We start from the raw sequence: 22,602 nt of genomic DNA, 5'->3' as shown, positions 1-22,602 counted from the left end.
CGGAGCACGGAAATCAGCTTCCGGGTCAGGGGAGGCTTGACAACGAGATGGGGAAGATGGCGGCGGCAGTGGGTTCCGTGGCGACGCTGGCGGTGCAGCCTGGGGAGGACGCGTTTCGGAAGCTTTTCCGCTTTTACCGGCAGAGCCGCCCCGGAACCGCAGACCTGGAAGGGGTCATCGACTTCTCCGTGTCCCACGCAGCCCGCGGTACGGGACCTGGTGCCCCCAAGGTACGGAGAGAGGAGCGGCGCGCTCGGAAGCGATGGTCTCGATGGGCTCAGTAGTTTTGGCTCTGGGACTTAGTTACTCGTGACATGTGGAATCTTCCCGGACCAGCAATTGAACCTATGTCCCCTGCATTGGCAGGCGGGCTCCTAACAACTGGACCACTAGGGGAGTCTCTTAAGATATTCTTAAATGCCAGGAAACCTTCATAGGTCCCTTAAAAGTTTAATTTATAAGTAATTAACAAGGGTAAAAAGTTACGAGTTTCGGTTAGAGGTTCCATCGAAAAGAGAACAACTATGGTGCTTTTAGTAAACAAAATTCCTAGTGTTTTATTGAAAGATTTTTTTCTGATTAGGGCACTCCAGCCGGGTGTTCCTCAAAGCCCTGTTTAAACACCGTGTTCAAGTTCCTCACAAGCATTATTGTTAGTCCTAACCAAAGGTAGTCTGTATACCAAACACCTTTGATAATTCAGAATCTTATAAAAAAATCACAAAGGTGTGGTATCGTAGGAGAAGATAGTGTTAAAGGTCAGCTCCTCATAACGACTTCAATTTTGTATAGCTCTGTTGTGTTTGTTAGTACATAGATGAGGAAACTGAGGATCTAAGATGTTAAGTAACTTATCTAAGTCTTATATCAAGTAAATGGTAGAACTAAGTTTGTTGTTGTTGTGCAGTCGCTAAGTCGTGTCCAACTCTTTGCAGCCACGTGGACTGCAGCATGCTAGGCTCCTCTGCCCTCCACCATCTAGAGTTTGCTCAAATTCTTGTCCATTGAGTCAATGATGCTACTAACCATCTCAACCTCTGCTGCCCCCTTGAGTCGGCTCTTGGCATCAGGCGGCCAAAGTATTGGAGCTTCAGCTTCGGCAGCATTCCTTCCAGTGAATATTCAGGCTTGACTTAGGACCCCAAACTTAGGACTCCTAACTGCCCCACATCAGAAATGCCTTTAGAGGTTTGAGATTCTCACAGTTAACCTGTGAAATAGCTTTAGCCTGCTGACTTCTGTTTGCTTCCTGCCAGGTGGTGAAATCCCAGTTAAATTTGTCCTCAGTCAGTGACCATGATGCACTCAGAGCAGGACTTGAGCCGGTCAGCAAGTGGCAAGCCTACGGACTCCAAGGCTATCCTGGTGAGTTCAGTTGAGCTCAGAAGGCAAAAATTACTCAATCAAAGTTTGTCTAGTTTTGGAGAAGGAGTAAATAGACAAAGAAGAAAACTAAATGTACAAATGTTCTGCTCCCAAACCCCTCCTGAATTCTTCCTTGTCTAAGATGTCCGTTTATTTGGCTAGAATAGGAGTCAGTAATGCCTGCCTTATAGTGCAGGAAGTGACAAACCAGGTTCAAACCAAAGATCAGAACAGTGGCTCTGGGCTCCCTGCCGCAGCTCTGAACAGAAGAAGTACTTTGAATTGATAAGAGTAACTCATCATGTTCACTCCAGTCAAAAATCCCTACATTCACAAATGATGTAACAACTTAAAAGCTGTTGCTGTTATCAAGACTGAATTTTTGAATAGAAAACTACAGTTAATGAAATCAAAAGTCCTATAAGGCGAAATAATCTAGATTTTTGAATTTCAGTGATGTCAGGTAGAGAAATTAAGATAATAATGAAAAGTGGGTAACATTATTAACCTTTTTTCTAGGCTCATGGGGCCATTGTTGATTAATTATCATGAACCATTTAGTGTTTTTCAGCATTGTTTTATATAATTCAAATAAATTTTTAATTAAAGTGTGTTCATTGTTTTTTAGCATAGACACAATGCTGTTGCATAAATATAATGCCTTATTTGGCCAGACGATCTTATATCTCCATTCTGTACCTCGAAGACATAAAGTTAACATTGCACTTGTGATTTCAAATGCAGGTCAAAAGCAAGAGAAATTCCTTTAAAAATTTAGTTTTTGTTGTTCCAAGAGCCAGGTCTGTGTTACAGCTGTTAATACATTATGACCACTGAAGTGTATATGTTGCCATTGTGGGAAGAGGTAACAACTTTCACACTTCCATAAAAGCCCACATGCACTTTTGTGTCTGAAGTCACAAAGGAAACAGCTGAGTGGTGGCTTTTGCATATGAAAGCATTGCTCTTCGTGCATTTGGATAAAGAGCATCTGTCACCAGTAGTGTTTTGTGCTGCTTTTATTCCTGAAGGCGGCCTTTACCTTTCATGCCTTGCTCTTGTGTTCATGGCCATGTTTACCAGATTGTTCAGGCTGAAAAGTTACCAGCCCCAGTTTGGTTTTCTGCTGTGCGTGTTGGAATATAGGCATACCTCATTTTATTGTGCTTCACGGATAGTTTTATTTTTTTACAAACTGAAGTTTTGTGGCAACCCCGGATTAAGCAAGTCTTTTGGCACCATTTTTCCAACAGCATTTGCTCACTTTGTGTTTCTGTCACATTTTGGTGATTCTCGTAATATTTCAAACCCTCCAGCAGCAAAAAGGTTACAGCTCACTAAAGGCTCAGATGATGGTTAGCGTTTTTCAGCATTGTTTTATATAATTCAAATAAATTTTTAATTAAAGTGTGTTCATTGTTTTTAGACACAATGCTATTGCATAAATAGAATACAGTATAGTGTAAATTTTATTTGCACTGGGAAACAAAAAATCTTGTGACTTGGAATACTCGCTTTATTGCAGTGGTTTAAAAGTCAAAGTATCTGAGGTATGCCTCTACTTGGTATTTGAAGTTTTCTGGGATTTCACACTTAGGCCACATCATTTGAGTTGGTCCCTCATTATGTCCTTAAAGACTTTATTCTGTCTTTCCTGCCATCATATAAGCTGCATTTAATAGAAGTACAACGTCCAAGACATGGGAAATGAGTCTCACCTTACTCTGACTTGATCAGGAGGATTATGTTTACTTCAGGATCCTGCGTATTCTAAAGGAACCTGAGTAAACCACAAGCTGTCCTTACAAGAGTGAGCAGGAAGGTGATGGGTCTGAAGACCAGAGACTGAGTCTTGGGTAGGGTAGACCTGAGGGGGACCATGATAACATCCAACATTATCCTACATAGAAACAGGTGGAAAGCAGTGCATACTGGGGATTAAGGTCTGACACCAGACTCTGGGTTCATGTCCTGGCTCCACCACTTCGTACTGTGTGATCTTGAGCAAGTTTCTTAATTCTCTTGGCCTCAATTTCTTCATATGTAAAATGTGTCAAAAGATAGTACCCACTTTATAAGGATAGGATTTAATGTGAGTGTACATGTAAAGTACTTAGGTCAGTTTCTGGCACATAGTAAATGCTCAGTAAATGTTAGCTACATAGTTAGAGGCATTTATCAAGAAGAATTGAAAACTGATTTGTGGTTGCTGTGTTTTAAGACCTAAGACTAATGCATGAAAAATTAAAATTAGGCAAATTTTAACTCCATAAAACAGCAGTTGTCTGGAACTGACTGCCTATAAAAGTGTTTAATTTCCTGTCACTGTTCAAACCTGAATTAGATCGAAAGTATTCTTCGTTTAATGTGATATCTTTAGGAATATTATAATATTCTTATTTTGTAAAGTAGTGGTGATAACAGACAGTCATTTATTGGAAAATTTTCTCATATCTTTTTTTTTTCCAAAATATCAACACTTCTATCATTCTTAAATTATTTGGAGAATTTGACTTATACGTGAAATGCAAAAGTGACCTCCGCACTTCTCAGTGAGTGTTCATTCCTGTCCTGAATTTTAGAGGAAGAGGGGTGCCTTCTGTTCAAAACCACTCTCTTCACCTTTTGATCCTGCCTTTTACCCCTTCCAGCTTTCAAGACCTCCCTGTGTTCCTTTTCCCTCTCCTATATTCAGCCAGTTCCTTTCTGCTGGCTCTTTGCTCATCATCTGTAAGCATGCTTAGGTCTTTCCAAACTCTCCCCTTATTCTTCTATGGCTCCTTCTCAGCCTTTGTTTCCCTTCATAGCCAGACTTCTAAAAGACATTATCTGTATAACTATCTCTACTGCTCTCTCCAGGTGCTTCTTAAAACAGAGTTTTTCATCTGTCTCTAATTCTTAAGAAAGTGCATACAGTGTATGTTTGTTGAATGTTGATGAGTGAACCGTTACCTGTGCATATGATTCCAGTTGGCATTGTTACTCCTCTTTTACAGAGGAGAGATGGCGAGGTATTTGCATACTGGACAGATGTCCATACTGTCTTTCTTCCCTCTTATAGTAGTCAAAGATCAAAAGAGGCAGAAATCACAACAGTCATTTTAACTGAGATAGTTTAATAGTAAAAAAATAATAATTAGTTAGATATTAGAAAACAGAAAAGGCAAAAAGGTAACACTGAGATATCAGAGAAATAGTAACTACAGGAAGCAGCTTCCACCTCTGTGAATGATACTTGGTGAAATTTGAAGGATGACTTGGCAGTTTTAGTTCTGAAGTTTCCTTTGGGTTAACACAATTAATAATTGTGTAATACTTGTTTCTCTTGAGAATAACCCAAAAAGCCAGAGATAATTGCATAGTGATAGATGTCTGGCAACCATCATCAGAACAGCTTTTTATTAACTTGAAGGAATACCTCTTCCTCTAAAACTGGAGTGTAGGAATGAAAACTTATGTTTATGTGTAGAAGCATTAGCAAAAGGAGGTGTGGAGTAAATAATAAAGTAGGGGATAGAAGGATGTCAACAAAAATAAATGATCTGATTAACTGACGGAGAATTTCCTCCTCTTCTTTTTCTCTCGTTCATCTCTGTATAGGGTTTATTTTTATCTCAAACCCCTTCCTCCCAGGTTACCAGTGGCACTGGGTAAAGCAGTGCCTTAAGTTATATTCCCGGAAACCTAATGTGTGTAACCTGGACAAGCATATGACTAAAGAAGAGACCCAGGATTTGTGGGAACAGAGCAAGGAGTTTCTAAGGTAAGTCATACAGTCACAGTAAATCATTAGTATTCAGCTCAGGTCATCACAGGTCTTTAAAGGAACTACTCTATAATAGTTCAGTGAAAGTAACTGACCTGCTTTTTTTTTCTCTAATGTCCACTCAAATACAGCACAGTTATATTCTTTCCCCCAGGAACATTTGGACAGACGCTTTGGCAGTTATAGTAAATTGAGATCCATTTTAAACATTAGCTTATCATAGCATAGATAATGAGTTCATCCTCGTTAATCATTAGATAATCCATTTTTATTCAGCTTCACCCTTTTTTCTGCTTGAAGAGAGTTCCTTTGAAGCCTTATAGTATCCTGAAGAGAGTAACACTAAAAGCCTTCTGCTCTCCAGGATGAAGTCAGTATTACTTTCTGTTTAATGGTGGCCAGCTGTTCTTCATGAAAACTAGTCTTTGTACCTTAATGTTGTTTCAGCTTTCATTTATTCTACAGATATTTTTTGAGGGTCAGTTGTGTGCCAGACATGATGCTAAACATTGGAGATACACAGTACAAAGATAAACAAGACCCTGTCTCGGCACTCAGGAGTGCATAGTCTATGGCAGGAACTCAGTATCAACAGGAATAAGATAATAGAGCTCAGAAAGTGTTAGAATAGATGTTTATGAAAATGCTGTGGGGAATCAGAGGAAGAAATAATTCTTCCAGGCAGGAAAGAGGTGTCAAAGAAGGAAAAATGATTTTTTAATTGGGCCCATTATCCTCTTTTTTTTTCTCTATCCATTTGAAATGAATCTTCAAAAACAATTAGGTGTTTGCCCGTCAGAATAGTAAAATGGCTGTTTGGGGTAGAGAGAGCAGCCTTAACAAAGGCAGAGTAACGTGTTCCGTGTTACAGGAGCACAGAAGGCATGCATTCATGTGTTTATTCCACAAATGTCCGTTGGGTTTCTGCTGTGTCGGATTCTGTGCTTAAGTGTTAGAGATTCAAGACAGAAAAGACACAGTTCCTGCCTTCAAGGAATTGTAGGTTAGTCATAGACAGAGATATGTGCACATATAATTAAATACAATTTGGAAAGTACAGGGATAGAGTTTGTAAGATAATGAGTATGGTCAAGTAAGTGGCTAGATTGAAGATGGAAGATGCTTCCTGAAAGTCCTAAATAGGATTGGCAAGAGATGACACCAGAAAGGTTGGTTAGGGCCAAGGGTAGTGATGTAAAGCATTGGTTCGAGAGTCCGATTGCCTGGGTTCCAATCCTGGCTCTGCCAGTTACTGGCTTTGTTGACTTTTAGCAGTTTAACCTTTCTATGCCTTGTAGTAGTAGTCTTTTCCTCATGTAACAGTGTTAGGATTAAACAAGATAATATGTGAGAATTCCTTAGAACAGCCTGTTAAAATCTTTGTATCAGTTTTGTGTGTGTTGTTTGGACTTAATTTTCAGAAACTATGTCATATTAATTGTTTAATGATACAGTTTTCAGAAACTATGTCATATTAATTCTAACAAGGAAATAGATGATTTTCTTAAGCTGAAAGGAAAATAACAATAAAATGCATTGGTTTTCCTTTAAAAATCCTCTTGGTCTGTAGGTTATGTTACAAACAAAAGCAGTGTGGAAAATCCTGCTATTAAATACGTCTTCTGTAGAATTCAGAGCAAGTAAGGAGAAGGCAATGGCACCCCAGTACACTTGCCTGGAAAATCCCATGGACGGAGGAGCCTGGTGGGCTGAAGTCCATGGGGTCGAGAAGAGTTGGACACGACTGAGCAACTTCACTCTCACTTTGTACTTTCACGCATTGGAGAAGGAAATGGCAACCCACTCCAGTGGTCTTGCCTGGAGAATCCCAGGGACGGTGGAGCCTGATGGGCTGCCGTCTACGGGGTCCCTCAGAGTCAGACACGACTGAAGCAACTTAGCAGCAGCAGCAAGGGAAGATCCTAGCTGAGTGAAATTAGAGAGCTTAGAGTTTGTTAACTAAACCAGCCTCTGTTTTCAAAAAATTAATTTTTGTTTGTTTGTTTCTAACAAATGATTCTCTTGAAATGCCAGTTGTCATCTTCCAAGATAGCTCAGATGAATCTCTGTAATAAATCATCCCGTAAACAATGGTGAGATACTTTTTTTTTTGGTCTAATAAATTAGAAAAAATACAAAATGTGATGGTATACCTTCTGTTGTCAAGGGTTGGGAGAAATTGATATGCTCAGACATTGCTTCCAGCCCTGAAAATCAGTTAGGGCCTACTTTTCCTTCTGTCACTACAGGATAGATGCTTCAGTTTCCTCATCTGGGAAACAGAGGGATTGGACTGGAATAGCCATTCAGGGTGGCTGAATCATGGTCAGAGTCACCTAGACAGTACATGCCGGTTCTCCCACGTTCCCAGAGCGTGTCAGAAAGGGAGAGGTTCTGTGGTTCATAAAGATTTCCCTAGAGATTTTGGTTATCTACTGTTACATTCACAGTAAGAACCTCTGAATTAGAGGACCTCTAAGAATCCTTTCAATTTTAACTTTCTAGGTTTCTGTGGTCGGGGCAGAAGAAACTTTTAAGTAGAAAATGAAATATTTGGGACATATAACCAAAAATAGATGTGTTCACAAAATTAGGGCACCCCAATTTTATGTTTTGTTCAGTTTGTTGTCAGTGAATAGTGTAGCTAGAGATGCTCACACACAGTCCAGTAGTTGGGTGTAAGCATCTTTATTGCAGCATTGCTTGTGAGGGGAGGATGAGAAACAGCTGTCTGTCGGCAGGATTTCACCTCACCTGCGTGTCTCTCTGTGAGCAGCTTTATTACAGCATGCTTTACAGTGGAGGGGAGGGGATGAGACACAACCTGAGTGTCAGCAGCAGCAGATCAAACATGATAGACCCCAGTAGTAGCATCAGGCACCATACAGCCACCGAGAAATCTCAACTCCAGCCCTCCAGCAAATACAGTAGCATCAACAGTCGTGATGAATAAAATCATTCCTTGGTATCTCCATCATATCCACGCTGGTCTAAAGCCACCGTCACTCAACTGCAGTGGCCTCCTAACCCGTCGCCCTGTGTCTGCTCTCGTCTCTCTCCAGTCTGTTTTCAATACTCATCTTTTATAGTTCTTATCTGCAGTACCGCAGTTCAGTTCTGATGCTCATCATCCAGAATCAACACAGACATCACAAGTTAAAGGCATGGTCCTTAGCCAAAGTCCCCTCACTTCAGACACCACCTCCGAGTTTGGGAGACCCCCAGTCTGTGCACACTTCTGACCAACTGGGTACAAATTCAGGGGAGTTCCCATGTCTTGGAACCTGTGATCTCCCTTCACTCAATAGAACAATTAACAAAACTCAAGAAAGCATTACACTTATGATTATAATTTTATTATAAAAGGTACAGATCAGGGCCATCCAGTGAGGAGACTACAGAGTGATGTCTGGAAGGATCCTGAACACAGAGTGTCCGTGACCTCTTCCCAGGGAATCAGGACATGTGGCGCTCACAGGAAGCTCCCCCGAGGCCTAGTGTTCGCGGTTGTAATTGGAGTTTCGCCCCTTGAGCGTGATTGATTTGGTCATGATTGAACTCGGTCTCCCTGCCTGATACCACTTTCTAGCTTGACAGGCCCACGTCCCGAGTCATCGCCTTAGTATAAATTCAGGCGTGGTCTTAGGGTCCATAGTGAATAACAGATACTCCTATCCCTTCCCTGGTGGCTCAGACGGTAAAGCGTCTGCCTGCAACGTGGGAGACTTGGGTTCGATTCCTGGGTCAGGAAGATCCCCTGGAGAAGGAAATGGCAATCCACTCCAGCACTCTTGCCTGGAAAATCCCATGGACAGAGGAGCCTGATAGGCTACAGTCCATGGGGTTGCAAAGAGTCAGACATGACTGAGTGACTTCACTTCACTTCGTATCCCTTCCAGAAATTCCAAGGGTTTAAAAGCTTGCCCTAAAGAACCAGGGACAAAGACCAGTCAGATTCTTTGTGTACAATCCCATCACACTTAAAATCAAATGTCTTTATCAAGACTGTAAGGCCTACATAATCTGACTCTCCCACCTCAGCTCCTGTTCTCTTTCGTTTATTCTCCAGCAGTCCTGGCCTTCATTCAGTTCCTTATACACTTTAGACGTGCCCAGATTCTTTGTACAAGCTGTTCCTTTTACCTAGAAAGTTCTTTCCTAGATGACCAATCAGTGGATTGCTTCCTGTTGGTCTTTGTTCTGATATCATCTTGTGAGATGATTCCCTTATTTGGTTAAAAATAGCACACCACTCCCCACCCCTATTTCCCTTCTTTATCCCTTTGCCAGTGTTTTTATTCTCCGGTGCATGGTAGTTACTAAATAAATATTTGTAGAAATAATTGGTTAATGGATACTTTTTTATACCTCTTGAATTTTTTGAATATATTATCTATTCAAAAATAACTTCAAACAATAGGACAAAGGGAAAATGTATATTTAAATAAAACAACTTTGCTTTATTTATTTCATAAGTTAGCGTATGCAATGCTTTGTATCCATTTTTGTATTCAGTGTATGTGAAGGCTTTTTTCCATTGATATTTTCAGTACAGAAGCAGAATTAATCCCTTGCCCTTTCTTCTTCTTTAAGACTTTGTTTATGATGCTGTTATAGCATGTATCGTAGTGAATCCCGGAATCTGCCCCTTCTCCTCCCACTGTCTACCCTGCCCCACCCCCAGACCGTGAAAATTTTGTAGCCTTGGTGCCAACCACAGTTCTTTATATGTATTATAAGGTGCTGAGTAAATATTAATTTTAAGTAAATTGTTAGCTTCTCTGCTAGCCCAGTAAAAGTATAATGCTAAACTTGAGAATGGTTGATGAAAGACTGTATGTAGTATCTTTCCATCTTATTTTCATTCATTTATTAAATAATGTGTATTTATGCTTTAGGCAATACTTGGTGCTAGCATAGATATGAAGATTAAAACTCAGCCCCTGCCTGTGAGGAAGAGACTATTTAAGGAGGAATTCAGGTACTTTCATATTTACAGCACTAAAACTGTATGCTTTAATAGAGGAAGCTGCAAAGTTCTGTAAGGGAGTGAGAGACTGAGTCCAGGATAAAGATTTCCCCGAAGAAGTGTTTAAACTGTGCGTGAAAAAGCAAATTAGAAAAATCGAGAGTCGAGTAGGAGAGGAGAGAGCATCTCAGAAAATTGCATGGTCAGAAACATAGCCATGAAAGGTCCTTGTAGGAAATGCTTGGAGACAAAATGAGAAAGGTGAGGACCAGATTATAAGGGGGTTTCCATGCTGTATAGTGTTGATGAAAAATTAATTGATCTAAGAAAGAAATGGAAATATTTTATTTGAACCAAGCTGAGGATTATTACCTGGGAATAGCATGTGAGAAAGCTCCAAGAACTATTCAGCTGTTAGAAGTCAAGGCATAGTTGCTTAAGTTTTCTGAGACAGAGAGCTGTGTATGAAATGATGGACTGTTGACAGTTTACAGAGTCTGTTTCTACGCATCCCCTTATAAGATCAAAAAGGAACGTTATCTTTTAAGGAGTTATCTTACTGATGTTGGGAGAATGTTGCTCTTTATATGAGCAGGTATTTCTGCCAATGGGGGAGGTTTGATCAATGCATAATACAGATACACAATGCATAGTAAGGGGGAGAGAGGGAGCTTAAAGGCAAAGAAATTTGTTTTATGTTTAAATTTTTCTTGTCTTGTCATAAAATACAAATTTTTGTCACAATAAGAAAATGTGGACTTTGTCCTTGTGAATGGGGAATTCAAAATTAGTAATAGATTTTTCACTTCAGAGAATTTTTGTGGCAGTGCAGAAAATGGACTGCAAATTTAATCATTGCAGAAAGCACAATTAAGAATTTAGCTTACTAACGCATGCAAAAGATAATGCAGGCCTGGTAGAGACATTGTCTATAGGACTTGGTAAGCAGAAGACTATGAAAAGTAACAGAAAAGTAGTTAAGGATTAAACACAGATTTCTAAGTGGCAGGTAGATTAAGTTTGGGCAAAGTGGGGGGTATTCCAGATTTATTGAGATATGATTGACATATAACATTGTGTTATCCAAGGTGTACAACATAATGATCTGATACATGTATAATTTCAAATGATTATCACAGTAAATTTCATTAACATCAGTTACCTCACATTGTTAAACAATTTCTTTTTGTTTTAAAAACATGTCTATTCTCGACTACTTTCAAATGTACCGTTCAGTATTAACTATAGTCACTGCACTGTACATGGGCTTCCCAGGTGGCGCTAGTGGTAAAGAACCCTTGCCTGCCAGTGCAGGAGACACAAGTGGGTTTGATCCCTGCGTCAGGAAAATCTCCTGGAGAAAAGAATGGCTACCCATCCAGTATTCTTGCCTGAAAAATTCCATGGGCAGAGGAGCCTGGTGGGCTACAATCCACGGGACCGCAAAGAGTCGGTATGACTGAGCACACACGCTCCTCCAGAACCTCTCTTCCAATGACAGGTTTTTATCTTTGACTACCTTTACCCGTTTCATACACGCACACCCCCGCTCCCCAGCACCTCTGGCAACCACCAGTCTGTTCTTTATCAGATTTTTTTAGATTCCACATAGAACTGTGATCATGCAGTATTTGTCTTTCTCTGATTTATTCCACTTAGCATAATGCCATCCAGTTTTATCCATGTTGTCACAAATGACAGGATTTCCCTTTTTAATGGCTGAATAATACACCCTACTTTGTGTGTATCACAGTTTCTTTATCCATTCATCTGTCATTGGAAAGGCAGAAGAAAGAAAGCAACTTAGGTTGTTTCCATGTCTTCGCTACTGTAAATAATGCTGCAGTTATTTAATTTTGCAAAACAGTGTAGCAATTTCTCGAAAATTAAAAATAGAACTACTGTATGATCCAGCAATTCACCTTCTAAGTATATATCCAAAGGAAACAAAATCACTATCCCAGAAATATATCTGCACCTCCATGTTCATTGGAACATTATATACTGAGATTTTTAATGGAAAAAAGATTGGAGGAAGACGAAAGTGAGCAAAGATAATCCTTAGTGTAGTTTGGGGCTTATTGTTTTTGAAATGCCTGTGGAGTATCCACATGGAGATGTCTCTGCCTTTGGAAATGGAGAACTAAGCAAAGTTTAGTGAGAGCAAACTTTGAGCAAAGTCAGGTGAGAGACAGAGGGATATGGGAGTTACACAGGAAGACCATCATCATAAAGCAGTGGGAGTGATGTGGCTTTTTGTTTGTTTTTGTTATGAAAAACATAGAGAAAAGGCAGTTGGGCCTAGGAAGCATCAGGTCTGGGTGAAAAAAATTACTATTGGGAGCCAAGGTAGGAAAATGTTTCCAAAATAAGACAAGGACCAAGGCTTAGGATTTGATGATTAAATGGTATAATTGAAACTAGTTTTTGTAGAGTGTAAGCAAAAGTGACATCTCAGTGAGAAGAGAGAGTGGGGGCAGCTGATATTGAGTCCTTGGGATGATTTAATCGTGAAGAGAAGGAGAGCTATGGAGCAGACAGGCAGGACTTAGGGTACCTGAGTAAGAGGTTGTGTGAAAAGTGTTTTTTGTTGTTTTTTTTCTTAAGTTTGTGGAAATGTTGAACATTTTTTTTATAGGATCAAGAGGAAGAAACAAATAAAAAGGAAGGTTGGAAATAAGAGAAGAAAGATAATAATGGAGAAGGGCCTCAGAGGCTACATCAGGGAAATGGGAGAGAGTGTAGGTGAGAACTGGCCTTAATGGAAAGAAAGAAAACCACTGCTGAGACCAGGAAGGAAGGACAGAGTAAGGACTTCACACAGTATAGAGGTGTAGGAGAGGGAAGTTGAAATCATTAACTGGATCCTCTGAGTGGGCCTCTGTGTTCTCTTTGTCCTGGAAGGGAGTAGGGGCAGGACTGAGCACTTGAGACAAATGGTGAAGGTTTAGAACAGAAGGTAGAAGATGAGATAAAACTAACATTTACAAGATAGCCAAAGGGTGTTAGAGTAGAATTGGATGTCCGTTTGCTCTGGTTTACTGAGAGATTCAGGTTAAGAAGAGAAACAAAACTGTAAGTACTCAAATACTGAAAAACTGGAGTTCCAGGGACCTGAGATGCAACTTTAGGTTTAATGAAAGTGAGGGACTAGGAAAGGAAGAAGGACCGAAAGCTGTGGTTGTGGAGGGAGATATTCAGAGTGGTGAAAGACAGTCCCTAAATCTTTAAAAATGATTGGAGAAGCAATACCTGTAATAGGATATTGAAGGTTTTCTGTCATAAGCAACTTCCAGATTTCTGTCCTAAGTGAGAATGTGGTTCACTCCCTTGAGGCAAGGAAGAAAAAGACTTCAGTGCTTACCCGCTGCATGGAGAGCGGGCAAGCAGGACAGGACTTCATTTCCACACAGTTCAGGTTCAGTTGAAAGCAGTGCTGTAGAACGAGACTGCTGAGAGAAATGCTAACACTTACATAAGGGTTTTCCCCTGACAGAACCTGAGCACAGTGCTGAGTGGGCATTCAGCAGAGGAGAAGGTGCAAGCTCTGCCCATCAGTCATCTGCTGGCTGCTGCCTGAAGGGGCAGCACGTTTCTGTTAGCAGTGAGCACCAATAATTAGGGTCATACCTGCTTGAAAACCTTCTTCTGGATAATTGGGTGAAGATTTAAAGTTAGGTTAGATGGCATCGTTCCCTGCATTCCTTCGGGTGGGTGAGCAGCTCCATTGCCAGTAAGCCTTCTTGGCTTCTTCCTTTTAGGACAAGTCAGGCTTAAAAAAAGAACCGCCCACCCTTCCCTTCATTAACCCCTCAGTATTTTCTGCCTGAAAAAGATGTGGGAGCATGTGAAACCTGGTTTGAGCCTAATACTATTCACAATGTTCAAATGAATTTTTTGGAATCTTTATTACCCAGGAGGCCCATGGGGACCGGAAGAGTCCCTGCTGCTGCTAAGTCGTTTCAGTCGTGTCTGACCCTGTGCAACCCCATAGACGGCAGCCCACCAGGCTCCCCCGTCCCTGGGATTCTCCAGGCAAGAACACTGGAGTGGGTTGCCATTTCCTCCTCCAATGCATGAAAGTGAAAAGTGAAAGTGAAGTCGCTCAGTCGTGTCCGACTCTTAGCGACCCCATGGACTGCAGCCCACCAGGCTCCTCCGCCCATGGGATTTTCCAGCCAAGAGTACTGGAGTGGGTGCCACCACCTTCTCCAGAGAAGAGTCCCTAGGTGCTACTACAAAAAGAAATGTCTAGCACAGGCCAGTCCTGCTCTCACATCTTGAAGGCAGTTGTTACAGTGATTGTTGCTACCTTCCTTCCAGAAATCCTATACAAAAGCAAGAATAGAAGTCAGGTTTTCAAAAGTGGATATGAAATAAGGGGTAGAATTTCATACCTGCATTATATAAACACACATATGCACATTTTCTCCTCAAAATGGCACACTCAGAATTAATCTTTTACTAAGCAAATTTTAAGCTTTTTTTTTTTTTTTCCCTTCTGTTATGAGAACTGGAGTTAATGCCTGTGAAAGTATGGCTCTTAAAAAAAAAAAGAAAAGAAAGTACGGCTCTTCTCTGGCTGCTTTTGCATCCTGGACTGGTGCCCCTCTATAATATTCATATAGGACAAAACCCAAAGCCTTTTCTATACTGATCAGTTAAGGTAGAAAGAGATGTTTTTTTGGTTTCCTAGAAAAACAAAAATTTTAAAGTTCATGTTAGAAGCTATATCTTCATGCTTGGTTGTTACTATAATTTTTATTGTTTTACTAAGACCATAAACTCTGTGTTGGTTATAATAATGTATACCCTGTTCTTGAAGAACATTAGACCCCATCTTTTGATGAAAAGCAGTTTATTGGTATTACCTCAAATGTCTAAAACACCATCAGATTTTCAGAGCTGCCTTGTTACCTTTATTTGTACAGATCAGTCTGGTTTGGGGTTCTTTGTCAAGAATAAAATGATCTCTTATTGAGAGAAATAAAAGGTTATGTGTGTGTGTTTGGCTAGAATAGTGTTTCTCAAAGTGTGGTCCCTGGATCAGCAGCATCAGCATGGTTTGAAGAAGCCCAGTGCCCAGATTTTTACTGGAGGATGGTACATAGGCAATCTCTGCCTGACAGGTACCAAAATTCACACTCCCAGAAGGAAGGCATGTGTTCAGCATAAACTGTATTGTTTATAGAGACACCATAGGAACAGTGTGCTTGGCCAAGGGCCAACCTGAGATAGTCTTTTCAAAGGATAGAAGTGGGACCTGCTAGGTCTCTCTTCTTCACAATCGTGCGAAATAAGTTAGTATTTGATCCATTTATTTTATTTAGTTACTGATCTTGGTGTTGGGGCTTCCCTGGTGGCTCAGTTGGTAAAGAATACGCCTGCAGTGCTGGAGACCTGGATTCGACACCTGGGTTGGGAAGATCCCCTGGAGGAGAGCATGGCAACCCATTCTAGTGTTCTTGCCTGGAGAATCCCCATGGACAGAGGAGCCTGGCAGGCTGCAGTCCATGGGGTCACAAAGACACGACTGAGCGACTAAGCACACACTGGTCTTGGTGTATGTCTATGTTACAATGTCCTTAGAATGTAAACTCTTTGAGGACAGGCAGCATCTACCCTGTAAGCTATCAGACATCAAGATGAGTGCCATTTACACTGTGAGCCTATAATAAATCCTTTGCTTCTGCTCACACTCTCCCTATATTGCCTACTACATCACTTCTTGTTTAAATGCCTGCCGTTCTTTAATGCCATATTCAACTCCCCAACTTTACCATGAAGGTTTAACTGATTAGACTGTTGACTTTGAACTTTCCTTCTTCTGATTCTGGTGGTCTTGTGCTATCCATTTTAGTGCTAGATTTTATATGGCCTTAAAATTTCCCCTCATTTCTTCTTACACTTATCTGTCATCTCCTGTCAAAATATAAACTCCTTAAAGCAGTCCAGTCTTTTCTGCTTTAAAGAGTAGTGGTTCTTAGATTAAAAAAAGAAGATTGATTAATGATGTAAATTACATAGAAAAACTAAAATGATTAGGCTTAGCATTCTTGTATTTTTAGATATTTAGAGGTAAATCAAACAAGCAGGCTTCTTTAGAAAAAGAGTAGTTAAGAAATTCTCTGATGGTCCAGTGGTTAGGACTCCATGCTTCCCCTGCTGAGGGCCCAGGTTCAGTCCCTGGTCAGGGAACTAACATGCTGCAAGCGATGCTGTGTGGCTAAAAACTAAAAGAGTGGTTAACCCCATAGATTTGATTAGATTATAATTGCAGAAAGGACACCTCCATTTTATAGAAACCTCTTGTGGTTTAAATAAGGTAATGTTAGAAACCAAATCAATTAAAGTGGCCGTTAATTGTTAGCTAAGCCTCAGGTTTTAAGTTGTTTTGTGGGGTTAAAGAAGGTATGTTAAACCAGTAATTTTTTATTGTATACTGTATTTTGCCAAATTTTTCCCCCCAAGCTGCAGTTCCAGGAAGCCACCATCATTCTAGACATAAAGTAGCTGTAATTAATCATGTCCTGCTTTCAGCCAACAAAATTGTAAATGTTCTATTAGCCAGATTTTCAATTATCCATAGGACTCTGTCCCATTTGCCCTGGACAGGTAAAGACATTTCTGTTGTCATTTTATCATTATTGATATTCTGGAGACTCACCCTTTAAAATTGATCCCATTCAGCAGAGGATTTAGAACCAAGGATTAGGAATTAGAAATGCTAGCATATTTTTGATGGTATTATATTCTTGGTCAACTCATTTATCTGTTCTAATTTCTCCTGAGGAGATCTTGGCTAACTGCTTATATAGATACCAAATTTAGACTCCAGGATCCATGCAACACACTATTGCTGCCATTTGCAATGAATAAATCATCTTTTGTCTCCAATTTTGCAGGTGTAAAGAAGTGAATAAACGGAGACCCCGCAGTTTGCTAGAGAAACTACGCTGGGTGACCCTTGGCTACCATTATAACTGGGACAATAAGGTACTCAGATTTTCTTGCTAATTCCATTGATTTTCATTTTTATGCTTCTTGGGCCCACATAGTTTGACTTCTTTCTGGCTAAGCTTAAAGTATCAGATTATCCATTTGTGGGAGGGTTTCTTTAATATATTCCCTCCTTTAAAATCCTTTTGATACAGAATCTGAAGAGGAATGAATAGTTTATCAAGAGAAAAGTACTTTTTCATGTGCTCTCAGATTATATTATTTCATCAGAATTCATTGATGCTTTCTCTGGGGAGGTTTCAGGGATATAGGTTTTTCTTTCCTGTATTCATGAGGAGTTTTCAATTATAATCTTTAGTTCCATTGTTATTTAGTGTTTGTTGATTATTTATTTTTTACATAATATGTGCCTGGAGTGAAAGAAGCTCCATGTCCTTACAGTGTTCTCTTCCATCAACTCACAAAAGAACTTTCAAAATCTAGATTCCTTTGACTGCTATATAAGGTCTGTGCAGGGAAGAGATGGGAAAGAATGTCTGCAGTTAAAGTTCCATGTTTTCTTGAGGTACAATTTCTTCTTTCCTGACCCTTGCGCTTCGGAAAATGCCTCCTTTATCCCTGGCATCTCAGTGCCACTTTTCTCAGGTGTTTGCCACCAAAAGGACTTAATTCTGAGGATAAACTGAATCAAATTGGCATGAACCATCTTCCTACTAACCAGTTACTTAACAGCTCTGTAGTTTCAGTCAATCCAGCTTATGAGTAAATTATTAACTACTCAGTAATAAATGTTGCTCAGAACTATTCATGATATAAGTCTTATTTTCAGTGATACAGCTTTAATGGAAAACCAGACATCTGTATTTGGGGAAATAGCCATGTGGTTTTCTTCTGGTTAGACAGCCTGGATTTGAATCCTGCCTTCAATATGGCTAGTGTCTAACCTCCCAAGACGATTGTGAGGATTAAACGATTAATGCCTTTATAGTGCTTACAGTAGTGCCTGACTGTTCTAAGCAGTTAAATTCATTAACACAATAAATGTTAGCTTTTTGGTTTTTAAGGTACTAGTTTTATTGTAGATACTGTTATTTCCCAAGGACCTCAGAGTTAGCCTCACTTACTAAGAAAAGCATGGTGTGAAAAGAGTCAAAACACACTGAATGGTTCATCAGAGAAAAGTGGAGGAGAATTAAGAAGCAAGAGCAGTGCACAGGGAATTCGGTCGGGATAAAAGCCCAAAAGCTGACTGTTCTGTTACAGCAGAGGCGACCCAGTGCTGTAAGTAGTTTGTCTTGGACTAAAGGAAGGACTAAAATGAAATGGTAGAGAAAACCTTCTCTGCTGCTGCTGCTGCTGCTGCTAAGTCGCTTCAGTCGTGTCCAACTCTGTGTGACCCCATAGACGGCAGCCCACCAGGCTCCCCCGTCCCTGGGATTCTCCAGGCTAGAACACTTGAGTGGGTTGCCATTTCCTTCTCCAACGCGTGAAAGTGAAGTCGCTCAGTCGTGTCCAACTCTCAACGACCCCATGGACTGTAGCCCACCAGGCTCCTTCATCCATAGGATTTTCCAGGCGAGAGTACTGGAGTGGGGTGCCATCGCTTTCTCCAAAACCTCTTAACTACACTCATAATTTTGAGAAATTAAATAGGAGCTCTTATTTGTAGTACAGGAAAAAAGAGAAGAAAAAAGTAAAACAGATTCCAACTGAAGAGGCTTGGCCATCCATCAGAGACTTTCAGAAAAGTCTGATTTTTCTAATCAGATCTGAGGCTGATTGAGTAACAGGAGGACTGAGAGAGGAGCATCAGATCAAGGAGAAGTGTCGGCTGCTGCTGGCTCACGAAGCCCTCAGACCCGGCTGCTGCCTTGTTCTCAGAAATCGTGTGTGTTTTGTATGGAGAGTGTTCTGGCCTTTAAGAGTTGTGAGCCTTAGGTACAAAAAATAGAGGCAGTTCAGGAAGGTAAGTGCGGAAAATTACTTCCATTTTAAGGTCCTGACTTGACCATAGTGTAAGTCAGTTTAAATGTTTTGAGCACAAGTCAGCCCATCAGATTGACCATTGAAATCACAGGAAGCTATGTTGCAGACTAGTTCTTAATTGATACACTTTCTGCCTTCTGTCCCAGGATCCCATCCGGGATACATTACATTTAGTTGGCATGTTTCCATAGGTACCTCTTGGCAGTGACAGAGTTCTTAGTTGCCTTTTTATCTAAGAGAACTCTCATGTTTGGGATTAGAGTGGGGCTTCCCTGGTAGCTCAGCTGGTAAGGAATCCACCTGCAATGCAGGAGACTCCAGTTCAATTCCTGGGTTGGAAACATCCACAGGAGAAGGGATAGGCTACCCACTCCAGTATTCTTGGGCTTCCCTGGTGGCTCAGCTGGTAAAGAATCCGCCCGCAATGCGGGAGACCTGGGTTTGATCCCTTAGTTGGGAAGATCCCCTGGAGAAGGAAAAGGCTACCCACTCCAGTACTGTGTCCTGGAGAATTCCAGGGACTGTATAATCTGTGGGGTTGCAGAGTCAGACACGACCGAGCAGCTCTCAGAGAGAGGTGTGATTGCTCTGTACAGCTGACCCCGTGCGGTTTGAATTTGCCGGATCTGTCATTGCGTAGCGTGGTGCCTACCATATCATAGGTGCTCGGTGTTTTGAATTGGCTCAATATCAGATTGCTGGATGCCTCAAAAATGTGTGGCTATTAAGAAGACAAACTTTTACTTTTGTGTATAAAAAGCTTTATGTATAAAAGAAATGGGCTACAAGGATATATTGTGCAACACAGAGAATATAGCCAATACTTTATAATAACTACAAATCGAGTATAATCTGTAAAAGTTTGAATCACTGTGTTGTACATCTGAAACTAATATAATGTTGTAAGTCGGCTATACTTCAATAAAAAAAACTTTTCAGGGCTGTATTAATATTACATGTGGTAGGGAACAGACTTAACGGTTGCCGAGGGGGAGGGGGTGGGGAAGAGGGGAATGGGAGTTTGTGGGTAGCGGTGCAGGCTCTTGTATATAGAATGGATAAACCAACCACAAAGTCCTGGACAGCACAGGGCACTATATTCAGTAAACCGTAATGGAAAAGAAGGTAAGAAGGAAGTAGGCGTAGGTATAACTGAGTCACTTTGCTGTACAGCAGAAACTGACGCAACATTGTGAATCACTCAGTCAACGTACTGCATGTAAATGAGGTGATTTTAAAGTGGTAATTAATCGTATGCCACAGTTTTCTCTTTTCCTGAGATCATTGTTTATTTTTCTTATTTTCCCTGCTTTTATCAAAGAGATACTCAGCAGATCATTATACACCTTTCCCTTCTGACCTGGCTTTCCTCTCAGAGCAAGTAGCTGCTGCCTGTGGATTTCAGGGTTTCCGAGCTGAAGCAGGTATCCTGAATTACTACCGATTAGACTCCACACTGGGGATCCATGTAGATAGATCTGAACTAGATCACTCCAGACCCCTGCTGTCATTCAGGTGAGTTGGGTCTAGGGATTTTGAATTACCTTTTATCATTTTATTCCTTTTTTATAAAGCATTTTTAAGCTTAAGTAAATAAAAACATTAAATTTTTTAAATGAGTGAACTTAATAATCTTTCACTTCTGGGCATCTTAGAAATGTACTGTAAGTAAAATTAACATCGACTTTTTGGGTAATGACCAAGTTACAATTAATATTTCTGTTTAAGATGCATGGATTCTGTCTTTCATAATGAGAGGTATTGTGAGTGTCTGTGGAATAGATGAGTGGTAAAGACCATAAGGCAAAGGGAGCGATCTTTTTGAAATAGAGAAGAGGAAAGCACAGAAGCCCGAGTAGTTTACTCTGCTTGTCTCCCTGAATGTAAGTTTATATTTTTGCAGAGTGCTACATCTCCAGAGGAAAGTGCCTGAACAGAATCTTCTTAACTGCCTTATCTTTAAAATGAACAGAAATGATAAATATCTAGTAAAGAACCCAAATAAATTTTTATTTGCTTGTTTAATTGCTTCAATCTATTTTACAGTAGTTCTGTGGTCTCTAATAAGTTTAAATAGCAGACCATGGACTAGTCGCTCACAGACACAAACCAGAAAAGAAGGATCTTAGCACACTTTAAAAAGGAGGACTGGGGCTTCCCTGGCAGTCCACTGGTTAGGACTTGGTACTTTCATGGCCATGGGTCTAGTCTCGATCCCTGATTAGGGAATTAAGACCCCATGAGCTACACAGCACACACACACCCCATCCCAAAAAGAGTATTTGGAAGCAATGAGTATCATGCCGAAATTAGAAAACTAGTGCAGCTGGCAGTTAACTTTCCCAACCGTGGCTAACAACAGAAACTTACTACTGCGTGGTGTTTTACTTCACAGCTTCGGACAGTCTGCCATCTTTCTCCTGGGTGGCCTCAAAAGAGACGAAGCCCCCACCCCCATGTTTATGCACAGTGGTGACATCATGGTGATGTCAGGTTTCAGCCGCCTGGTGAACCACGCGGTCCCGAGGGTCCTTCCCAGTCCAGAAGGGGAAAGCCTGCCTGGCTGCCTCAGGACGCCTCTCCCAGCTGACCTCCCCAGAGACTCGGTGGTGGATCCCTGTTCTGTGGAGGACTGGCAGGTGTGCGCCAGCTACTTGAAAACTGCTCGTGTTAACATGACTGTCCGGCAGGTGCTGGCCGTGGGTCAGGACTTCCCTTTGGAACCCATGGAGGAGAATAAAAGAGACATCGCCACAGAAGGTTCCTGCCATCTGGATGATGACAATAGCCAAGTCAAACGAGCGAGGTTAAACCCTGACTGCTGAGACTTGGAGAGCCCATTCTTGTACTCCGGCAGGTTCTACGGGAAATGGCTTTGCTGTTTTGTATTGCCATCGACTTTAGCACCAAGACAAGCTGAAAACAGAGACAGGGAAAAACTCATCATTGATCACACTGTTGCCTTAGAACTCATCCTGAAGAGGAAGCTGATTAACCGCTTTGTTAGAGAAGCGTTTGACATTGTCCAGTCCTGGTTAGGCTTTGGCGCTAATGCACGGAGAAGTCCGAGAAGGTCTGACTTTCCACAAGAGCCTTCTCAGCCTTGCCATCACCTTTGAGCGAGGTAGAAGTGCGTTTCCATGTCTCTGGAATCTTTAAATACCTCAAGTTTTGCTGATGGGAAACATTATTCTCCTTTCACCACCCTATCTAGAGATTTGTGGTAAAATTGTGGTTCCATGAACCGACCATTAGTCTTACCTTAATTCCAATCAACGTTGAATTCTTTGGACTTCTCTGGTCTTCACAGAAGAATCCTATACACATAACTGGAAATCACACCTCCTAGAAAAGAGATTAATCACAGCTATGTCTCTTGCCTAAAAGGTAAACACACATACACCCAAGGAAAGAGGAACAGTAGTTTCTCCAGATGTCTTTTGGGTCTGTAAACACTTCCGTTGGCTTTTAAATGCAATTTTAATTGTTGGACTAAAAAAATGCTAAGGGTATTCTGTAACTGTTTTCTCCATGAATAAACTTACTCAATTTTAAA

General features: G+C 40.9%; 1 protein-coding gene across 1 annotated transcript; it reads left to right on the top strand.

The window, feature by feature from the left end:
- Positions 1–42: 42 nt before the first annotated feature.
- Positions 43–22,602, top strand: ALKBH1 (alkB, alkylation repair homolog 1 (E. coli)). The gene is made up of 6 exons (XM_010844392.1): positions 43–230; positions 1,257–1,365; positions 4,966–5,128; positions 17,006–17,096; positions 20,368–20,561; positions 21,442–22,602. The coding sequence occupies exons 1-6, from the start codon at positions 48–50 to the stop codon at positions 21,869–21,871; spliced, it is 1,170 nt and encodes a 389-aa protein (XP_010842694.1). The 5' UTR covers positions 43–47; the 3' UTR covers positions 21,872–22,602.

Source organism: Bison bison, unplaced genomic scaffold (genome assembly GCF_000754665.1).
Source record: "Bison bison bison isolate TAMUID 2011002044 unplaced genomic scaffold, Bison_UMD1.0 scf7180017864201, whole genome shotgun sequence".
In the NCBI taxonomy this organism is placed as follows: Eukaryota; Metazoa; Chordata; class Mammalia; order Artiodactyla; family Bovidae; genus Bison; species Bison bison.
The sequence above is the reverse complement of the archived record's forward strand: the minus strand, read 5'-3'. Positions and strand labels throughout refer to the sequence as shown.